This window comes from Monopterus albus, unplaced genomic scaffold, assembly GCF_001952655.1.
Source record: "Monopterus albus unplaced genomic scaffold, M_albus_1.0 scaffold174.1, whole genome shotgun sequence".
Lineage (NCBI taxonomy): Eukaryota > Metazoa > Chordata > Actinopteri > Synbranchiformes > Synbranchidae > Monopterus > Monopterus albus.
This window is the reverse complement of record NW_018128054.1, coordinates 974,689-991,234: the sequence shown is the minus strand read 5'-3', so window position 1 is coordinate 991,234 and position 16,546 is coordinate 974,689. Positions and strand designations below refer to the sequence as shown.

General features: G+C 42.9%; 2 protein-coding genes across 4 annotated transcripts in view; one reads left to right on the top strand and one right to left on the bottom strand.

The window, feature by feature from the left end:
• Positions 1-7,266, top strand: part of tecpr1b (tectonin beta-propeller repeat containing 1b) — an 11,697-nt gene extending 4,431 nt beyond the window's left edge. For 2 of the 3 annotated variants that reach the window (XM_020616393.1, XM_020616394.1), the window contains 17 exons: positions 430-557; positions 691-1,280; positions 1,486-1,595; positions 1,729-1,884; positions 1,998-2,147; positions 2,339-2,496; positions 2,756-2,880; positions 3,421-3,514; positions 3,634-3,730; positions 3,814-3,893; positions 3,983-4,039; positions 4,114-4,288; positions 4,441-4,576; positions 4,700-4,792; positions 4,862-4,968; positions 5,187-5,306; positions 5,623-7,266. In XM_020616393.1, the coding sequence (XP_020472049.1) occupies positions 430-557; positions 691-1,280; positions 1,486-1,595; positions 1,729-1,884; positions 1,998-2,147; positions 2,339-2,496; positions 2,756-2,880; positions 3,421-3,514; positions 3,634-3,730; positions 3,814-3,893; positions 3,983-4,039; positions 4,114-4,288; positions 4,441-4,576; positions 4,700-4,792; positions 4,862-4,968; positions 5,187-5,306; positions 5,623-5,763 (2,517 nt within the window). In that variant the 3' untranslated portion in view covers positions 5,764-7,266. Of the gene's footprint in view, positions 1-429; positions 558-690; positions 1,281-1,485; positions 1,596-1,728; positions 1,885-1,997; positions 2,148-2,338; positions 2,497-2,755; positions 2,881-3,420; positions 3,515-3,633; positions 3,731-3,813; positions 3,894-3,982; positions 4,040-4,113; positions 4,289-4,440; positions 4,577-4,699; positions 4,793-4,861; positions 5,022-5,186; positions 5,307-5,622 lie in introns of those variants that run through there. The other variant, XM_020616395.1, reaches the window with a different exon arrangement.
• Positions 7,267-8,682: 1,416 nt separating this feature from the next.
• The window catches only part of lmtk2 (lemur tyrosine kinase 2), a 23,518-nt gene continuing 15,654 nt past the window's right edge, over positions 8,683-16,546 (bottom strand). Inside the window, exons 9-15 of the mRNA XM_020616392.1 lie at positions 15,955-16,039; positions 15,395-15,516; positions 14,655-14,804; positions 11,468-14,504; positions 11,239-11,371; positions 10,897-11,151; positions 8,683-9,965 (exon numbers count right to left, since the gene is read on the bottom strand). Of these exons, the coding sequence (XP_020472048.1) occupies positions 9,937-9,965; positions 10,897-11,151; positions 11,239-11,371; positions 11,468-14,504; positions 14,655-14,804; positions 15,395-15,516; positions 15,955-16,039 (3,811 nt within the window). The 3' untranslated portion in view covers positions 8,683-9,936. The remainder of the gene's footprint in view (positions 9,966-10,896; positions 11,152-11,238; positions 11,372-11,467; positions 14,505-14,654; positions 14,805-15,394; positions 15,517-15,954; positions 16,040-16,546) is intronic.

Genomic DNA, 16,546 nt, shown 5'->3' with positions numbered 1-16,546 from the left:
AGCCAGACGTTCCAGCCAATGTCCCGGCAGTAGCACCTCAGGCCCAGCCTTATATATCCCCAGACCTGACATACGGGAGACTCCCTAATTAGAAGCCAGCCAAGCCGTCATCATCATCATATTCCATATTTCATATTTTGGGCTGCATTTATGGATATGGCTTGTGTGAGGTGGCAGGCACCAGCGTTACAGTATATGGCCTTATAAAGTAGTAGTTACGTGTGTCCTACTAGTGTCTCTTTAAAGATTGCATATAAACAATTTTATGGGATGTTTATAATCAAGATTCTGCCATAATTAGTTTAGTGGATTTCTTACTTATTTTATGCTTCAATAAATAAATATGACATGTTACAGTAGGAGTGTGGGCATGTGACCGCTGTGTTTCATCATCATTTCTCTACATTATCTTCTCTCTCTTTCTGTCAGGTGTGGGCAGTGGGTGAGGACCATGGCCTTTATTTCAGAATGGGGGTGACTGCATCCGAACCAAGTGGGAACGGCTGGATTCCTGTTTCTGCCCAATGGGGCAATAATAAAAAGGTTATTCCACCCAGGTCTGTATAAATCAAAGAGTTGAATCTTAATTGACACATGAGGTACAGCTGTGTTATACAGGTAGCTGAATGGGCTTTTTCTTGTTAAATACACCTGTTCTTTGTTCTTCTCTGTCCACATGTTGTTTAATAGGGATGAGTTTAGTGGTCAGCTGACTGAAGCCTCACAAGGCTCAGTTCTGAGCTGCGCTGGCTCAGACTCAGAGTTAGGCCCTACTGACCCTCAAAAGAGCACTAATAACACTCCAGTCCTGGAGGCAGCAGCCTCTTCTGTAGTCCCATTAGGGGGAAGCGACACATCTACACCTCCCGTGGAAACGGAGGACGTTCCCTTTACCTCCCAACAGGATGCCCCCAAACATTTCATCCCCACCAGTGACAGCTTCATTAATAGCCTGGTCTCAGACCGCGACAGAACTTCCACATCACAGCCGTCCATCACAGAGATACCACAGGAGGAGGGTGAGGAACCGTCCCCAGCTCTGATCCTCCCAACGCCTGAGGTTGGGGGACATGACGTTCCCTGGATGAACGTAGATCTGGAGGGGGCACAGGTGGCAGCGTCTTCACTGGGCGATGAAGGTGCTGCTGCCACCTACACACTGGGGACACTGGAAGCCTCTCAGGGTGTTGGTGAAGAGGACGGGCCAGTGTGGGCCGGGATCTCTGGCGGAGGCTGCGATGTGGACGCAAATTCACAGATCAGCTGGCTTAGTCCCACAGGTATATTAACAAGCAGTGATTTTTCTTTTAATCAACAAAATGAGTCACATTAAGTTGAATGTCAGTTTATAGATGTTATTTGAATGTTTTACACTGTGCGTCTGTTTGTGTTTCATATGTTGCACATGTATAGATATATTGTGTGTGTCGTCTCTGTGGTCATTTGTCTGTCTCTAAATGTTTGACTTGTCTGTCTGTCTGTCAGGTCCTCTCACCAGCTCTCTGTCGCTGACTCCAGTCCAGTCAGCAGCCTGGAGCAAGCAGCAGCAGCAGGAACACAGAGAGATCAGCAAGAAACCGTTGGAGAGAAGCAACGTAAGGCTGTTTTTTTTTTCTTTTATTTGACACTTCTCTTAAACAGTGTTTTCAGTCTCAAATTGTATCTTTGCTCACATTTTCCATGTCTCTGCGTCCATATGTGGTCCCATCTTCCTGTTTCTCTGTCCAGTCAGTGTGGGTGCGTAAAGGAACGCTGCGCTGGTGGAGAGACTGGAAGCCTCAGCGCTGGGTGGATGTGGGTGTTGCTCTTGAGCAGTCCACCGGGTCTGATGGTGCGAAAGACAGTATTTTCTTTGTCTACTACACACAGTATGATGAGAAAAAGGTTGGTTTTGCTGTGAAGTTAAGGCTTTATTTTATTATGACTATAGTAATTGTTGACTCCCAGTTCCCTTTTGTTCATCCTCCTCATCCTCATTCCCTGTCTCTTTGTTTCAGTATCTTCATGTGTTCATTAATGAAGTGACAGCACTGGTTCCAGTGCTCAGGGACTGCCACTATGTCTTTGCTGTATACACAGCCCAAAGGACCAAGCAGAGGTGGCCTCTGGTCCTGGCAGCACAAACTGACAAGGACATGAACGACTGGGTAACAATTGCACTGTAACACTCAAAAGAACTATTTTCAAGTAAAAAAAAACATGCAGCATCACTAAAGTGGATGCAGAGCATTGTGTGTTGGGGAGAATTGTTTACTTTTCATTGATAGTTTTTTTTTTTTTTAGCTAAATCCCACTGATGATTACATTCCATGTTGTTTCTTGGTCTTTCTGTGACCAGCTGTGTCTGTTGTCTGACTGTTGCTGTGAGTGTCAAGGCATCACAGGCTCCCCGTCCAGACAGGCTCTGTGGTCCACCACCTCAAAGGGAGACATCATGGTCCATGAGCCGTCCTTCACCTTAGAGGCTTCTGCAAACACATTGGCCTCTGACCTCATGTGAGAATGATACCAAGGATTAGACTGTCTGTCAGTGTTATATTTCTTTTCATTCTCTTTCTCGTAGTCTTGCTCTGGTTTCCCATCAGCTTCCTTTATTCCCACTTTGTTAATTCTGCTACATGTCTGCTAATGTGTCACTAACATGCTAACCTACTGCCCTGCCTGGTGAAACTGAGAATTATTTGTGCTGTTTTATCCTCCACGGGTTAATAATGATGTGGCTAATGCTGGGTGCTTCCGCTGTATGGTGCTGCAGGTTCTGGCGACAGGTTCCGGGACACCTGCGCTGTGTAGAGTCTAACAGTCTGGGGCTGGTGTGGGGCATCGGGTGGGACGGCACCGCCTGGGTCTATGGGCACTATGAGCAACAGCCCACTCTGGGTAAACATGCCCCTGTAGACATCTACCCATGTGCTTCCCACAGCCTGAAAAAGAATTCTGATATCTGTCTGTTTTTGTTTCTCAGTTTGTCATGTATTTATTACTAGTGTTGTAACAATGATTAAAATAATGGATGCCAGTTTTAATAATTGCTAAAAGTTGTACAATTTCTCAAGCCCTAATGCTCTTAAACACAGAATTTTTAAGATCTAGCGATGTGAGATGGGAATTTGTCTTGTAAGCTAAATATCCAGTCCATAATCTACAAGTGGTATGATACTCTGTAATGAAACCATTACATGGAGAGGAATTTACTACAAATGTCTAATTTATGTCACCTTTAATTTCAGTAATTTATTTGAAAACACATAAGAGATAATCGGCGCACTACCTTCATGCTAACAGCTTGTAGCTTGGTGTGCAGTTGCTTCAGCATGGTTCGAGACAGATGCTGCAGCTGTAGAGACATATACACACACAAATGTATAGCCACTTATTTGCCTGTATTAAATTTGTTGTCCATGTTGGTGTTTACTGCAGGAGACGGCGTTCAGATGCACCAGCAGACTGATGTCAGGAGTATACATGTGTATGAGAATCAAAGATGGAACCCTATGACAGGATATACAGACAAGTAGGAACATTTCAACTTTGACACGGTTTAATAAAGTCTTTGCAGTTTATCTTGATCTTTGTCAGTTAAGAGCTGCTGACCAGTCTGTCTCTGACTACTCCCAAACCTTTCTTCTCCAGAGGACTTCCCACAGATCGCCCTATGTGGAGTGATGAGAGTGGACTGAAGGAATGCACCAAAGGCAACACACATCCACCATCCCCTCAGTGGTCCTGGGTAGGTGGGGCTGATTCAGAATTCCTCCTGCAGATGTATTTCAGTTCTTGTTTCATCACCAGCTAATTCAACCTGTGTTACAGGTGTCAGAGTGGGCTGTGGACTACAACGTCCCTGGAGGAACAGATAAAGAAGGCTGGCAGTACGCTGCAGACTTCCCTGTGTATGTAACAACATCTGCTCTGGATGCTGTCACAACAAAATCTGCCGGAAAGAGGAGTGACATTCATCTGATTTATCTCTCTCCTACAGCACATTTCATGGCCACAAAACCATGAAAGACTTTGTAAGGCGCAGAAGATGGACAAGGTAACAAATCACACATTTCTGTGGTTTGTAATTCAGTTTTCTACAATATCAAAAGGATCATGTTCTCCATACAGGAAGTGTAAGATCACATTGAGAGGTCCATGGCAGCAGGTCCCACCCATCCCACTGAGTGACGTCACTCTGATGCCGTGTCTGGCTCAAAGCAGGATGGAGCAGGTACCTGTCTGGGCCCTCAGTGACAAGGGAGAGGTCCTGTGTCGGCTGGGAGTCAGCCCCCAGAACCCTGCGGTGAGGAACTTTTAGATGTCATCCAAGAGGAATTGAGAACGTTGAAAAGGTTTTCTAGATCTACAGTATAGTCCTTAGATTCCTGAATTTTCAGTGTAATTCCTGCAGATTCTAGGTTTCTAACTTTAACTCCAGTGTGTTTGATCTCACAGGGCAGCTCCTGGCTTCATATAGGCACAGACCAGCCCTTTAAGTCCATCTCCATCGGTGGAGCCAATCAGGTGTGGGCCATTGCCAAGGATGGAGCCGTGTTCTACAGAGGATCAGTGTCCCCACAAAGCCCTGCAGGTCAGCTGAGGATGTGACACTCAGTCATTATTACAAACTGTCAAAATATGTGCAGCATGAGAAGTCAATAAAGCTTCAAGGTCCAAATGAAATTGAACTTTCAGAGCTCTTATCTTTCTACAGGGGAATGCTGGTACCACATCCCTTCTCCTTCAAGGCAGACCCTCAGACAACTGTCTGTGGGTCGGACCTCTGTCTTTGCTGTAGATGAAAACAGTAAGTAGTCTGTTTTAAGCCCTTTTAAGCCTGAGTTGACTGACAATAGAGTCCTTTCTTGTCATGCAGGTAACCTGTGGTACAGACAGGGCCTCACACCCAGCTACCCTCAGGGCTCCGCCTGGGAGCTCATCTCTAACAACGTCACCAAGGTTTCTGTGGGTCCACAGGACCAGGTCAGTGCTGCACCCTCCTGCACTGTACCCTGGAGCAGACAGAAAGAGTCCAGGCAATGAGTTTGGTTATTTGTAAAGACAGTATTTATCAAAGCAATTAGAAACATAACCTCAGGATTTGGCTGAAAATCTTGCAGGATCTGACTGTGAACTATATCTTATTAGAAAAAACCATGAATGGCTGTTTGTGTGTGGCTCATTGCTCTTGTCCTCTGCAGGTATGGATCATAGCAGAACGGGTTCCTGGCTTCCCCGCTGAGACTCCTGGAGCTGTCTGCCACAGGCTGGGGGTGGGACCCATGCAACCCAAGGGCCAATCCTGGGACTATGGTATAGGGGTGAGTCCATCATCATTAAACCTGCCTTGGTCTGTGCTTTTTCTTATTTTAACACAGTTATGTGTTGTCCGTCTGTTCCTACTGAACCCACGGATGCACATTTTTAAAAACTGACCCACACATACATAGTTTTAATTTCCTAAAACAGCCAGGATTCATTAAAATGTCTTATGCATACAACTACATTAGTGTGTTCATCTGTCAAAGTTTATATAGTGCTTATGTTATATATCAAAAGGGTTGTGAATGTCTGAAGATGTGTTTAATAGGTATCTTCAAGTATGAAAATCATCATTTCTATGTTTGTGACTGTCAGGGAGGATGGGAGCATGTCAGTGTGAGGGGGAACTCAGCTGAGGCTCCTCGTGCCCCCCATGCTCCACCTGCTGGACCCCCACGCAGCCCGCTCCCACCGCGGCCTCCAACACAGGTGAACGGGAGTGCTGTAGGGGTGTAGCGCCCACTCATCTTCTCCTCCCCACCCGTTTGTGCCTGGATCTATATTTGTCTCCTTCGTTCTTTCCCATTGGCTCTTATCCCTTCATGTAAAGGGAATGCACAATCACCCCCCTGAGTTTCTATCTTGCGTCCCTTATTTTATCAGTCCTCACTCAACCTGGAAGTTGTTCTGGTCTGCTATGATGAGAGAAATCCCAAAGCTCTTATTTCTCCTCTGAGGAGCCAGGAGGCCGATGGAGGAGTTATAACTGAGGATACATGAGTGCATCCTTTGTGAAAGTCTGTTACAGATTGACACACCCCTTTATCAGAAATCAGAGGAAAGGACGTCTCACGTCAGTTAAAACCCAATGGTTAAAATGTGTTTCCTCATTCCTTGCTCCTCGCAGTTTGGGTACATTGTCTTGTCTCTTATAAGAACATTCCTACATCCTTGGTCGACCCGGAAGTTGTTCTGGTCGACCTAGGATGTAGGATGTTCCAAGTCTCTTACATCAGCTCTGAGGACCGAGAAGTGAGGACGGTGCTGGAGGGGCCATGACCGAGGATACATGAGACCATCCTTCACAGATGTTTTGTGAACTGACGCACCTCTTTATCAGAAATCAGTTTGACTGGATGAGTCACATGAAGGATTTGTCATGTCAGTTAAAACATGTTTCCTGGTTCAACTCTCCTTGCAGTTTCTCCTTGCATCTTAACATGGGCTGGCCTAAGACACAAGGAAAACATGCAAGTGAGGGAAAATTCGCCTCCTGTAAGAAATCATGTCAGTGTGCACTGATGGTGAGAGAGAAAAGGAAGCACAAGAGCATTTAAGCAGGATGGATGTTCACGTCTTGTGGGATGAAAATGCATGTGTTTGCTCTTATTTGGATTTGGCTACTGGGTGTTCTGGGATCTAGCAATAGCTTTTATTCTTGTATTCAATATTCTGTGAAAACCTAACAGGGTGGGACTTTGATTAAGGGCTAAGGCTTGGGTACCAAACTAACATCTCTTCAAACACACAGTCTCACTGTAGTCTAAATCGTGTTGGTTTCTTGAATCTTGTTTTGTTTTTGTGTCTGATTTGCCTGTAATTCATTTGCATGTGATTTCAGTTATTTATTATGCATTTTCCTTTCTCTACAGGTTTTGGCCTGTTATACTGTACGTTTGCAATGGAGTGTTTTTGGCCCATATTGCTATGACAAGCCTTCCTAATATTGATGGGCTTTTTCAAAAAAAAAAAACTGGCAAAATTTGAGATATTCATACTGTAGGAAAATATACTGGTCTTTAATAACAGTTGACTGCATTGAAAAACATAAAAGATTAATCCACATCACCAGGTAATACCTCTCTATCTTCCTGCAATAAGTTCTTCCAGTTATTATAATTATCCACGTTAACTGCTGACTGACTGACTGTTGAAACTGCACAGCAGGTCTGAATGTCACCGTGACTGGACATTCGTTGTACAAGGGCATTGAAATGTGAAATAAAAGTCTAAAAATATTGTACGTCTTGCTAATGTTCTTGAAATAGCACAAACCTGACCTGCCACTGAGCAGTGTTTGTTCATTGAACAGGCCTTGATGCACAGTGTTGCCAGTGCCCTGTGAACTGATTATAGGACTGTTTGTGACTCTTTGTGCTGTAAGACAGTAAAACCAGTGTATCAGCGTTGAGAGCCTTCCTCTCCATGACAGTCACACAGTGGCGACCCTTAACTCTCCAGCCCAGGCCCTGTGAGCACCCCCTACCTCTGTCCAGTGCTTCTCACTCTGTGGAGCTTCAGAACAATGGAGACAATTGCCCCTACAGCCAAACTACACAAGCTCCGGCTGCTTCCCACAACTTTACAAGTGGCTACGTTCCATGTCCTAGGTGCTGGTCTGCCGAGGCCTATCTTCAACTTCTGCCTCACTGGTAAGACATCAGACCCTTACATATGTCCTTAGTATGTACAGTTAACCTTCAGCACAAAGTAAGAGAAGATATGAACCCTAATTACAAGTTGTTTTGCATTTATTTTCATATTAAACTGTGTAATTATAAACATTTCATTCAATGACACTAAGCATGATCAATATGAAGTAAAAATATTTTTAAAATCTGTAAGTTTAAAGGACAGAATGAATCCACTTCTGCTTTCGTCTTAACTGTGTTTTTTTTTTTAGCCGGTGACTGTGATATTGTCCTCTGATCAACTCAGCTTTAAGTTACAAAATGAAACCTCATACCTATAGGTCAGTTATATCAATACCCATTTACAGACAAAAAAAATGAACATGTATATACACATCAGTACAGTCCAACATTAACTTAGATTTCTCAAATGTGCAAGATTAAGCAAATGTATACTGTAATCAAATAAAATGAGATGTCCTTAAATAAATGTTCAAGTTTAACTGAAGCACAGGCTGCTGGTTTTTAACAGAGGTTAACATGGTCTAAGATGCAGTTCCTTCTGTATGGGGGGGAGGAGATGGGTATTCGCTACTACACGTGAAGCGTAGCTGTTCATCAAGCCACCAGCGACAAAACCTTGAAAGGTGTCCGAGTCATTAAAAGGAAAGAACCATACAGCAACTTCATAACCTACAGTTTCAAATAACCGATTTTATAGCTGTGCATAAAAAAAATGTGGAGGGGCAGAGCATATCTTGTTCCATAACCATTTTCATTATTCCTCTATACAGAAACTGATCATGATGCACACACATCCCTGACCAAACCTGTACAGCCACAGAGTTGTTGTATTGCCTGCAAATAACAAGATACAGTGATGCAATGCTCAAAATTGCAGCTTGACAAGGGGTCCTTTGGGAAGAAAATGTCATCTGAACACGATAATTAAGTTTGACACAAAGTAAAAAACGGCAAATAACAAGTTGATAAAAGCAGCAAAAAGGTTTTTGTTCATTCTTGATTTTTTTTTGTGTGTGTGAAGCTCAAGTCCCTGCACATTATCAAAGACACTGCCACATTAACCAAGTCATCCTATTAAGTCAGTTCATCAATTAATGAAATTCATTGCACATTTGTTTACAACCACCTCAATACAGTCCTTCATTCTGACATTTAAAAATAAAATCTCCACTTTCTACACAATCTCACTAAAACGTGTGATTTGAAATTTTGTAGTGATAATAAATGAAGTGCCGCTGTCTTTTACATCATCTGGCACTGCAATAAGACTCTGTGACAAGCAGCTGAGACAACTGATCAATCAACTTGTTGCACATTTCAGAGCATAAAACGGAGAATTACAAAATCCCCTCCCCCCCAAGGATTCATATGACAATCCTCATCTAATAACACCCACAATTATTACCAAGATGTCTCAAAAATATGAAACTACTTCCTTTGAATGTTTCCTTCAAAATATAAATAAAGAAACATACAGTGCGTCACCTCTCCAGATAAGGGACTGATAGCTTTCCAATGGATGGATGGAGCTTCCAAAGTTTCAACTCTTCTTTATAAATGCTGCTACAGAAGAATACCGCACAGGTTCTCTCCAACTAGGAGATTGTGACTAAACCCAACAGGAGGTTACGCAAAACAAATCACTCTTCGAAAAAAGGCAATCACTGAAATAATCACACAACATGTAGGAGCAAAACAAACAATGCTATAGAAAAAGCTTATCTCTTCAGTTATAGGTGTGCTGAAATCAAAGAGCTTATTCCTATTTGGCTGTAGTGATGAATTTACCGGCCTAGTGTTCTTGATTCATTAATTCAAAATGTCTTCTTTTTTTTTTTTTTGGTGATGCATAAGTCCTGGGAAAGGAGTGCACTTAAAGAACATGGAGAAGCAGCCACACACTTGGAATGCGCTTGATGAGTCTTTAAAGCAAATAATTAGAAGCTAGGACTGGTTTTAGTTGTTTTCTTTTTTCAATGTGGAATTGCACTGAACAGAAACCACACACCAACATCGCTGGAGAGGTGATGTGGCTCAGACAGGGTCTGGGTCTTGTCTGTCTTATTTGCCGAACGCCACTTTATAGTTTTCATGGCCAACTCCATGAAGAACAGTTCTGCCTGAGAGAAACATCCACAGTTTGCCCCACAAACTGCATCATCTGTTTTTATTCAGCCGTTCCCCATTCCCAAAAAGTGCGATACAGGTTCATTTCTCAACAGTGTGATGACAGGCGGTCCCTTCATTTTTCCAACTAGTCTTTTTCTCCATCTTCACTGCTTCCTGGGGTGGACAAAAAGAGGGAAACAAAAGTTTAAATGTGACATAATATTTCATAATTTTAAGATCTAAATGGTACAATCTGATAATATTTGGACCAAGAAATGCATATGATAATATTAAGACTCCAAAGAATAATTGTACATTTTGAGAACAGTTTATTTACTTTCTTGTCAGCAAATTTGGTTGTTTATTCATTAAGTTATCTTAAAGTCTGGCTCTGTCCAAAAGTAACAGAATCCACCCATCAGTAGCTCTCTAAATAACATTTTCATTCTTCTGTTACTTAACTGAACCTTAAACATAACATGTTATGGTTTTAGAAGGGGTTATGCGCCACGCAATTTCACTGTAAGATGCAGTAAACCTCTAGTCTCAACACCCTACGACGATGGTCGTAGGGTGTTGAGACCAACAAATGGCATCGGACGAGACAATCGATCCTTTTATCTCATATATTGTGTCAAAGTAAATGTCTTGACACAAAGTCTAGCATATCAGAAATGTATTTATCATCTACGACGAGGTGGGCTGATGCTCACCAACAGGAGCACAGATTGCTATTTTTAACATTAACATACTGACTTTAACTGTCAGCCTTGTGAAGTAGCTACCCCATCAGGGCTAGCTAGCTAGCTAGTTTTAAGTTTCACTACCGGCTTAAAACACTTATTTTTATCTGCTATGTGAAGTTATCCATGAAGGAGAGAGAACACAGACTGATGCCCTCTTCATGCAACCCATGACTCCACTGTCGTTTCCCACCCCCCTACTCCACTTTTTATGCTTTAGCTTCATATTTCTCATGTACATGTGAGAGTGGTATTGATCTTCTTGTCTAAGTCCAAGAAAGCAGACGTGTGTTTAACAGAAGTGTGAAGCTGTTTCTTTAAAAACCCCATACAGGTTTGTTATGACTGTATGTTCAACTTGCCTCCTTGTTCGATGTCTGAGTCAGTGAGATGCGTAAGGGAGAAGCTAGCGATGCTGGTGGGTGAGATGGAAAAACGGGAGTAGTTTGAGGAGCTGGTCCAGCTGGGCTCCAGCATGCGCACTGCTACTGGGGGAGGAGAGGAAAAGCGAGATGCTACGGATGATGGCATAGCCTTGGATACTGGGTCTTCCTGTGTCTTGGGCAGGAAGGCAGGTACAGAGGAGGAGAAGTCATCATCCCACTCAAAACCACCACCTGTAGGGATTCAATGAATGAATCAGGACATGTAATGGAAAAAACTATTTCCAGCAGCTGCATACACTTGGTAGGTGTAGGTGTTACCTTCTTCATCTGTGGAGCTTTCAGAGTTGATGAACCGGTTCAGGTAGCTGGCAGTGGGAACTGGGCTGATGAACTCGGCTACTTGACTGTCTGAGCCTGAGGAGTGGTCACTCAGTTCCTTGGTAGGAGTCTCCTAAAACAGAATGCATTGAAATTTAATGAGAAAGGCCACAAACATAGTGTTAATAGTTACAAATACAAAATTAACCCTAAAGAGACAATACATTACCTGGTCAAACAGGTAGACAGTGACATCATCAAAGAATGACACAGCTCTTCTGGAGTTATCTGCATTAGATCTCGTTGGAAGCGGGGAAGATGATGCCTCGACTTTCAGGGTGGTGGGTTTCAACAAGCTCTTCAGGTTCTTTGCGCTACTGTCATCCGAGACAATAAGCGGCACTGTATGCACTGCATCGTCATCGCTTTCTGAGCTGGAGCCATGTAGATGATATGTACGAATGTCCTCATCAGAGTCACTGTTCTCATCCTCCTCGTCTGCATCCACACCATCCTCCTGTCCATCTAAACTCAAACCATCCCGCTTCCCCAAGTAACGTCCCTCCATATCGGGCTCTTTTATTTTATGCCCATCACTAGCGTAGGTCCTGGTTAGTTTAGCATGAACTGCAGTCTCTGGTGCCGCCTTTGATGGAGAAGTAGAAGGAAGTGGAGTCGAGGTTTTAGGATCTTCTGATGGCTCTGGCTGACCAGGAGATGTCACATCCTTGAAAACCTCCCATTTGTTTCCATCCTCATTATGGCTATTGGTGACCTCCCTCTCACATTTTTCTGTGATATCTGAATCTGCTTCTGGTAATATACCCCCAACATGAGCATCAGGTGCCAGTGCTTCAGAAGCTAAAGACAACTCATGCTGAGTAAATATAGAATCTACATCTCTCTTGTCATGAACTTCCATTGCCAGACCCCCAGAAGACCCACCAACCTCATCAGGAGAGGTCCTCATCAGCGTGACTTCAGCAGAACCTTCTGCAATCATTTCTTCAGACTTCTTCTCAGGTTCTGATTCATTGTCTGAGAAGTAGGCAGAGTCTCTGTAATTACTGCCCAAGATTGGCTCCTCTGGAGGAGCTACATAATCCAGCTGCTGGCCTTCAAAAGGATCCTCAGTGCGAGTGTCCCGTACACCCTCCACTTCAGAAATGATGATCTCTGGGGGAATCAGATTTGTTGCAGCTGTAAGCTCTTCTGTGTCTTCATCTTCTTTGGCAACACTGATGCCATTTTTTTCAAGAGAGTGGTCTGTAACATTAGGCTGAAAATTCCACTCAGGAGATTCTAGGTTCTCGGTCTCATACCCACTGTCTGATATTTTGTAAGGAGGCTGGAGTTTGTGTTGAGCTGTTGGAGCATTCAGCTCTTCTACCTGTTCCCCAAGTCTGTGGATGTCAAGGGAGTCTAAAGAGTCCGGTGTCTCAGCTGATTGATCTGCAGTTGGTAGAGTAGTGGACATACTGTCGTCCAGTAAGCTGTCCTGGCTGATCTGGTCCAAAGATGGCCCAGAAACCAACAGAGAAGATCTCACAAGAGGACCCCCATTAGTATCCATAAAGGATTCTTCCTGGTCAGATAGAGTGGTTTCCAGTTCTATATCTGCATTCTCAATAAGGTCACTCAACAGGTCACTACTTGTTAGGTCTTCACTATGTTTGTTGTTTTGGACGTTTTCATGCTTTTTACTTCCTATGGGCTGAGCACCATCCTTCGAGGCTCCATGGTCATCTACGAGGCTGGGAATTTTGGCATCGGAGCACAATGAGTCTGTAGTGGCACTTTTAGGGAATGTAGGGTTGTGGTCATCAGTTTGACTAATGATAACCTCTAACCTCTCCGAGGTAGAATCAAAACCAGAGTCTGTAACTCTGTCTGAGGATTGCGGCAGATCAAGGTCTTCAGTGGAAGAACTATTTCCAAATGGCAGCTGGTTGCTTGTGTTATCTTCTGTTACCACTGTAATGGAAGGCACCAGTGTTTCATTTTCTACCAGAGACTGACAGAACTCCTCCAAACTGGTACTTGGAGAGTCTAGAATTTCTTGTCTTAAGGATGTGCTACTTTCTGCAGGTTCCACGCAAGTGTCTGCTGTGTTTAAGCTGCCTAAAGTCCCCAGGTTGTCCCAAGAACTCATTCTGAATGATTCTTCTGGTTCATGGACTATGCCAGGTGAAAGAAAATTTTGCTGTAGACTAGAGAAACCAGATCCATCTTTCATCAGGTTCTGTTCTTTGAGAAAGTTGTCAGCTAATTTTTCAGTGCTCAGAAGCCTCATCACATCTGTATTATCCCTCTCCACTTGCACAGGACTCAACAGGAGAGTGGCTTCTGAACAATCCCCTAAAAAAGAATCACTGTAGTTTTTATTTTTATTTGCCTCCTGAACTTCTAAAGGTGCACCACCATGGAAAGGGTTCCCATTGGGCTCTGGAATCTCCATAAAACTCTGTCTCCAGGAAGGTGAGTCCTCTTGCTTGGCCCCTCCCTCTGTGAAAATGTTGGTGTGGTATGGGCTGTCATTTTCAAGAGATGACCAAATGTGACTGTCTGGTAAATAGGAATCCTTGGAGTCAATGCTTTGGTGGAAAAAATCGGCATCTGTGCTAGACTCATCAAGATGGACATCCTGGAGAACAACAAAGTCTTGTCGACCTGAATTAAAGTCCACGTCTTGTCCTCTATTTCCATCTCCTGGAAGAGTGTGCCCCCCTTGTTCTTCGAGTTGTATGTAATATTCATTTTCATTAGATGGCTTTTGTGAATCCAAGACTGATACAATGCCAGGTATTCCTGATGGAGTGTTTGCACCTACTGTGCCCACTGCTCTGGCTACAGGATCAGGGAAATGTGCCTGGATATCTTCACTGGAAACAGGAAAGAACATGCTGTGGTAGTTCAACATTGTGTCCATGCCTGAGCGACCATGGCTGCCATCATAGTGATCATGCTTAGCTGCTTCCCAAACATACTCAAAACTGAGACCTTTGCTAGTTTCAGTGACAGTAAGAATTTCATCAATCTCTTGCCGCAGGGCATCATCAGCAAACTGTTCCAAGATTGGGAAAGAAGAGTGGCTAACAGTGGTCTGCCGAGCGGATGGGTTGGGCTTGAGAGCATCCCAGCGTTGTTCAAAATCTTCTTCTATGTCCTTCTGGCCCTGCATGCGCAGGTAGGTAAGCAAACGGTGCACTTCCTCTGCTGTGGCCCGCTTGTCTGGGGACAGCCAGCAGAACTGCAGGACCTCATACCTGCATTTAAGAGGAAAACACACAAGATGTGTTTTTAATGGTCAAGTAACTCAGAGCACACAAAACCAAATTTAATCAAAAATATCTACATATCGGGAGTTCTGTTTATAGAATTTTTTCTAATATACTGTGCATGTTTGAAAGACTCACCATCTGTCAGAATAAGGAAGTTCTAGCTGTGGCTTAAATAGTTTGACTTGTTGCTCCTTGATCACATGATTCAGCACCTCCCGGTCAGACAGATGTGGATAGGGCTGATCAGAATTCTCAAAGAGCTCCCACAATGTGACCCCCAGGGCCCTATAAACAAGTGAGAATAAAATCACTGCTGGAATTTACTGCAGGACAAGAGCTATCTTGAGCATTCCAAGCAGAGCAAGTGACCTTAACCTCTTAACCCAAAACTATGAACTTTGTCAGGTAAGTTATTATGAATATCCAAAGGAAAGGAAACAGTCATTTCCTGAGATGTGAAGTCAGGGAGGGGCTGAGAAAACAATGTGGACAGATGTTTAGCTGGTACACTGTCAGTATCTTTTTCCCCTCTTTTGGACATCAGCCAGTTTGGGATTTACTAGCTCTGGTATTAGCAGAAAGGGTTTGTTTTCTCAGCAATGACCTAGAGGTATATTACAGAACAATGTACATGATTTCAGTCTGCACATGTAATTCCTATTTATAGGACATGACTCCAACTGGAATTTCTATTATACTTAACAATAATCAACTAGGCAGTGTAAATCATAATTGATTTTAAATCTCTAAATAGTGATGTTGACTTCAGTCTTTTGTTTTCTTTTAAAAGTTTCATTTTAAAATAAACTTTTTCTCAACATTTGTAAAAAAAAATGTTGTGTACCGTCAGTATTGAGCTGCAGTCTTGTACCTACCACACATTGCTGGGTTTGGTCTGATCCATAGTAATCACACTCCCATGACGCTCACCCACCAGCTCAGGAGCCAACCAACGAAGGGGAGCAAACACATCATCCTCTGTGATGATGTAATCCTCCTATAGTAACAGTATTTAAAATAATGATATTATTAATAATAATATTTTAAATTTACTTAACTTTAAAAACTGTAACCTTGTAGAATACACTGAAAATATATTGTGGAAACATTTTCTGTTTAACAATAAAAAAAAATGTCTCTTGCTCCACTAAAGGACTCCAGATGGTGCTGTTAACACTACAAGGACTTCAAATGGCAAAACAAACACAAAACTTGACACAAAATGTTGTGTCTTTTCATTTTATATATCAGAGGCCTAAAATGTCTGAGTGGAACATGCATATATAAGAGCAAAATCACTGGCCTTAAGCAATCGACCTAATGTATTTTTTGAAAATAGGTCCTAGTGTGACAAGAATATACAGATCCGTAAATAATGATATTAACTAAATATATCGACAGAAAACATCTAAAACTGAACAGGATTTCAGCTTACTTTGTATCTGTAAGGTCCGACTCCATAATCTCCCACTTTGACGGTAAGATCTGCAGTTAGGTAGCAGTTCCTCAGAGCCAGATCACTATGACAGCATTAAAAAAATATATCAGTGTGACACACAGGAGGGGATTCAACACTACAAATTCACAATTACCACATCATTCCCTCATGAAGCTTGTGGGCAAATTTGTGATCATGGCTGGAATGAAGATGTCCAGCTAATGCTATCACTAATGCTTGTTCTTGCCAGTTGGACAATTTTTGTTTTGTCTTTGCATTGTCATTTATGTCTACAGTAAATAGCTAAATTAAACACAGTGGTTAACGGAATACAAAATCAATGTTATCGAGATCAACAACAAATCCACCATCTGCTCTTAAACTCAAAGGCTTAGATTACAGTGCAATCATCCAGCACAGGACACTCTGGCGGGGACCATAAATGACTTTGGCACCTACAAGAGGATGCCGAGACAGGGAGAGTATGAAGGAGTTGCTGGACCCTCAGATGTATGAAGAAACACGCAGGTATATTGATATCTGCGATGGCAGATGAGCGTTGGAACCAACAACAACAAGCATGACCACA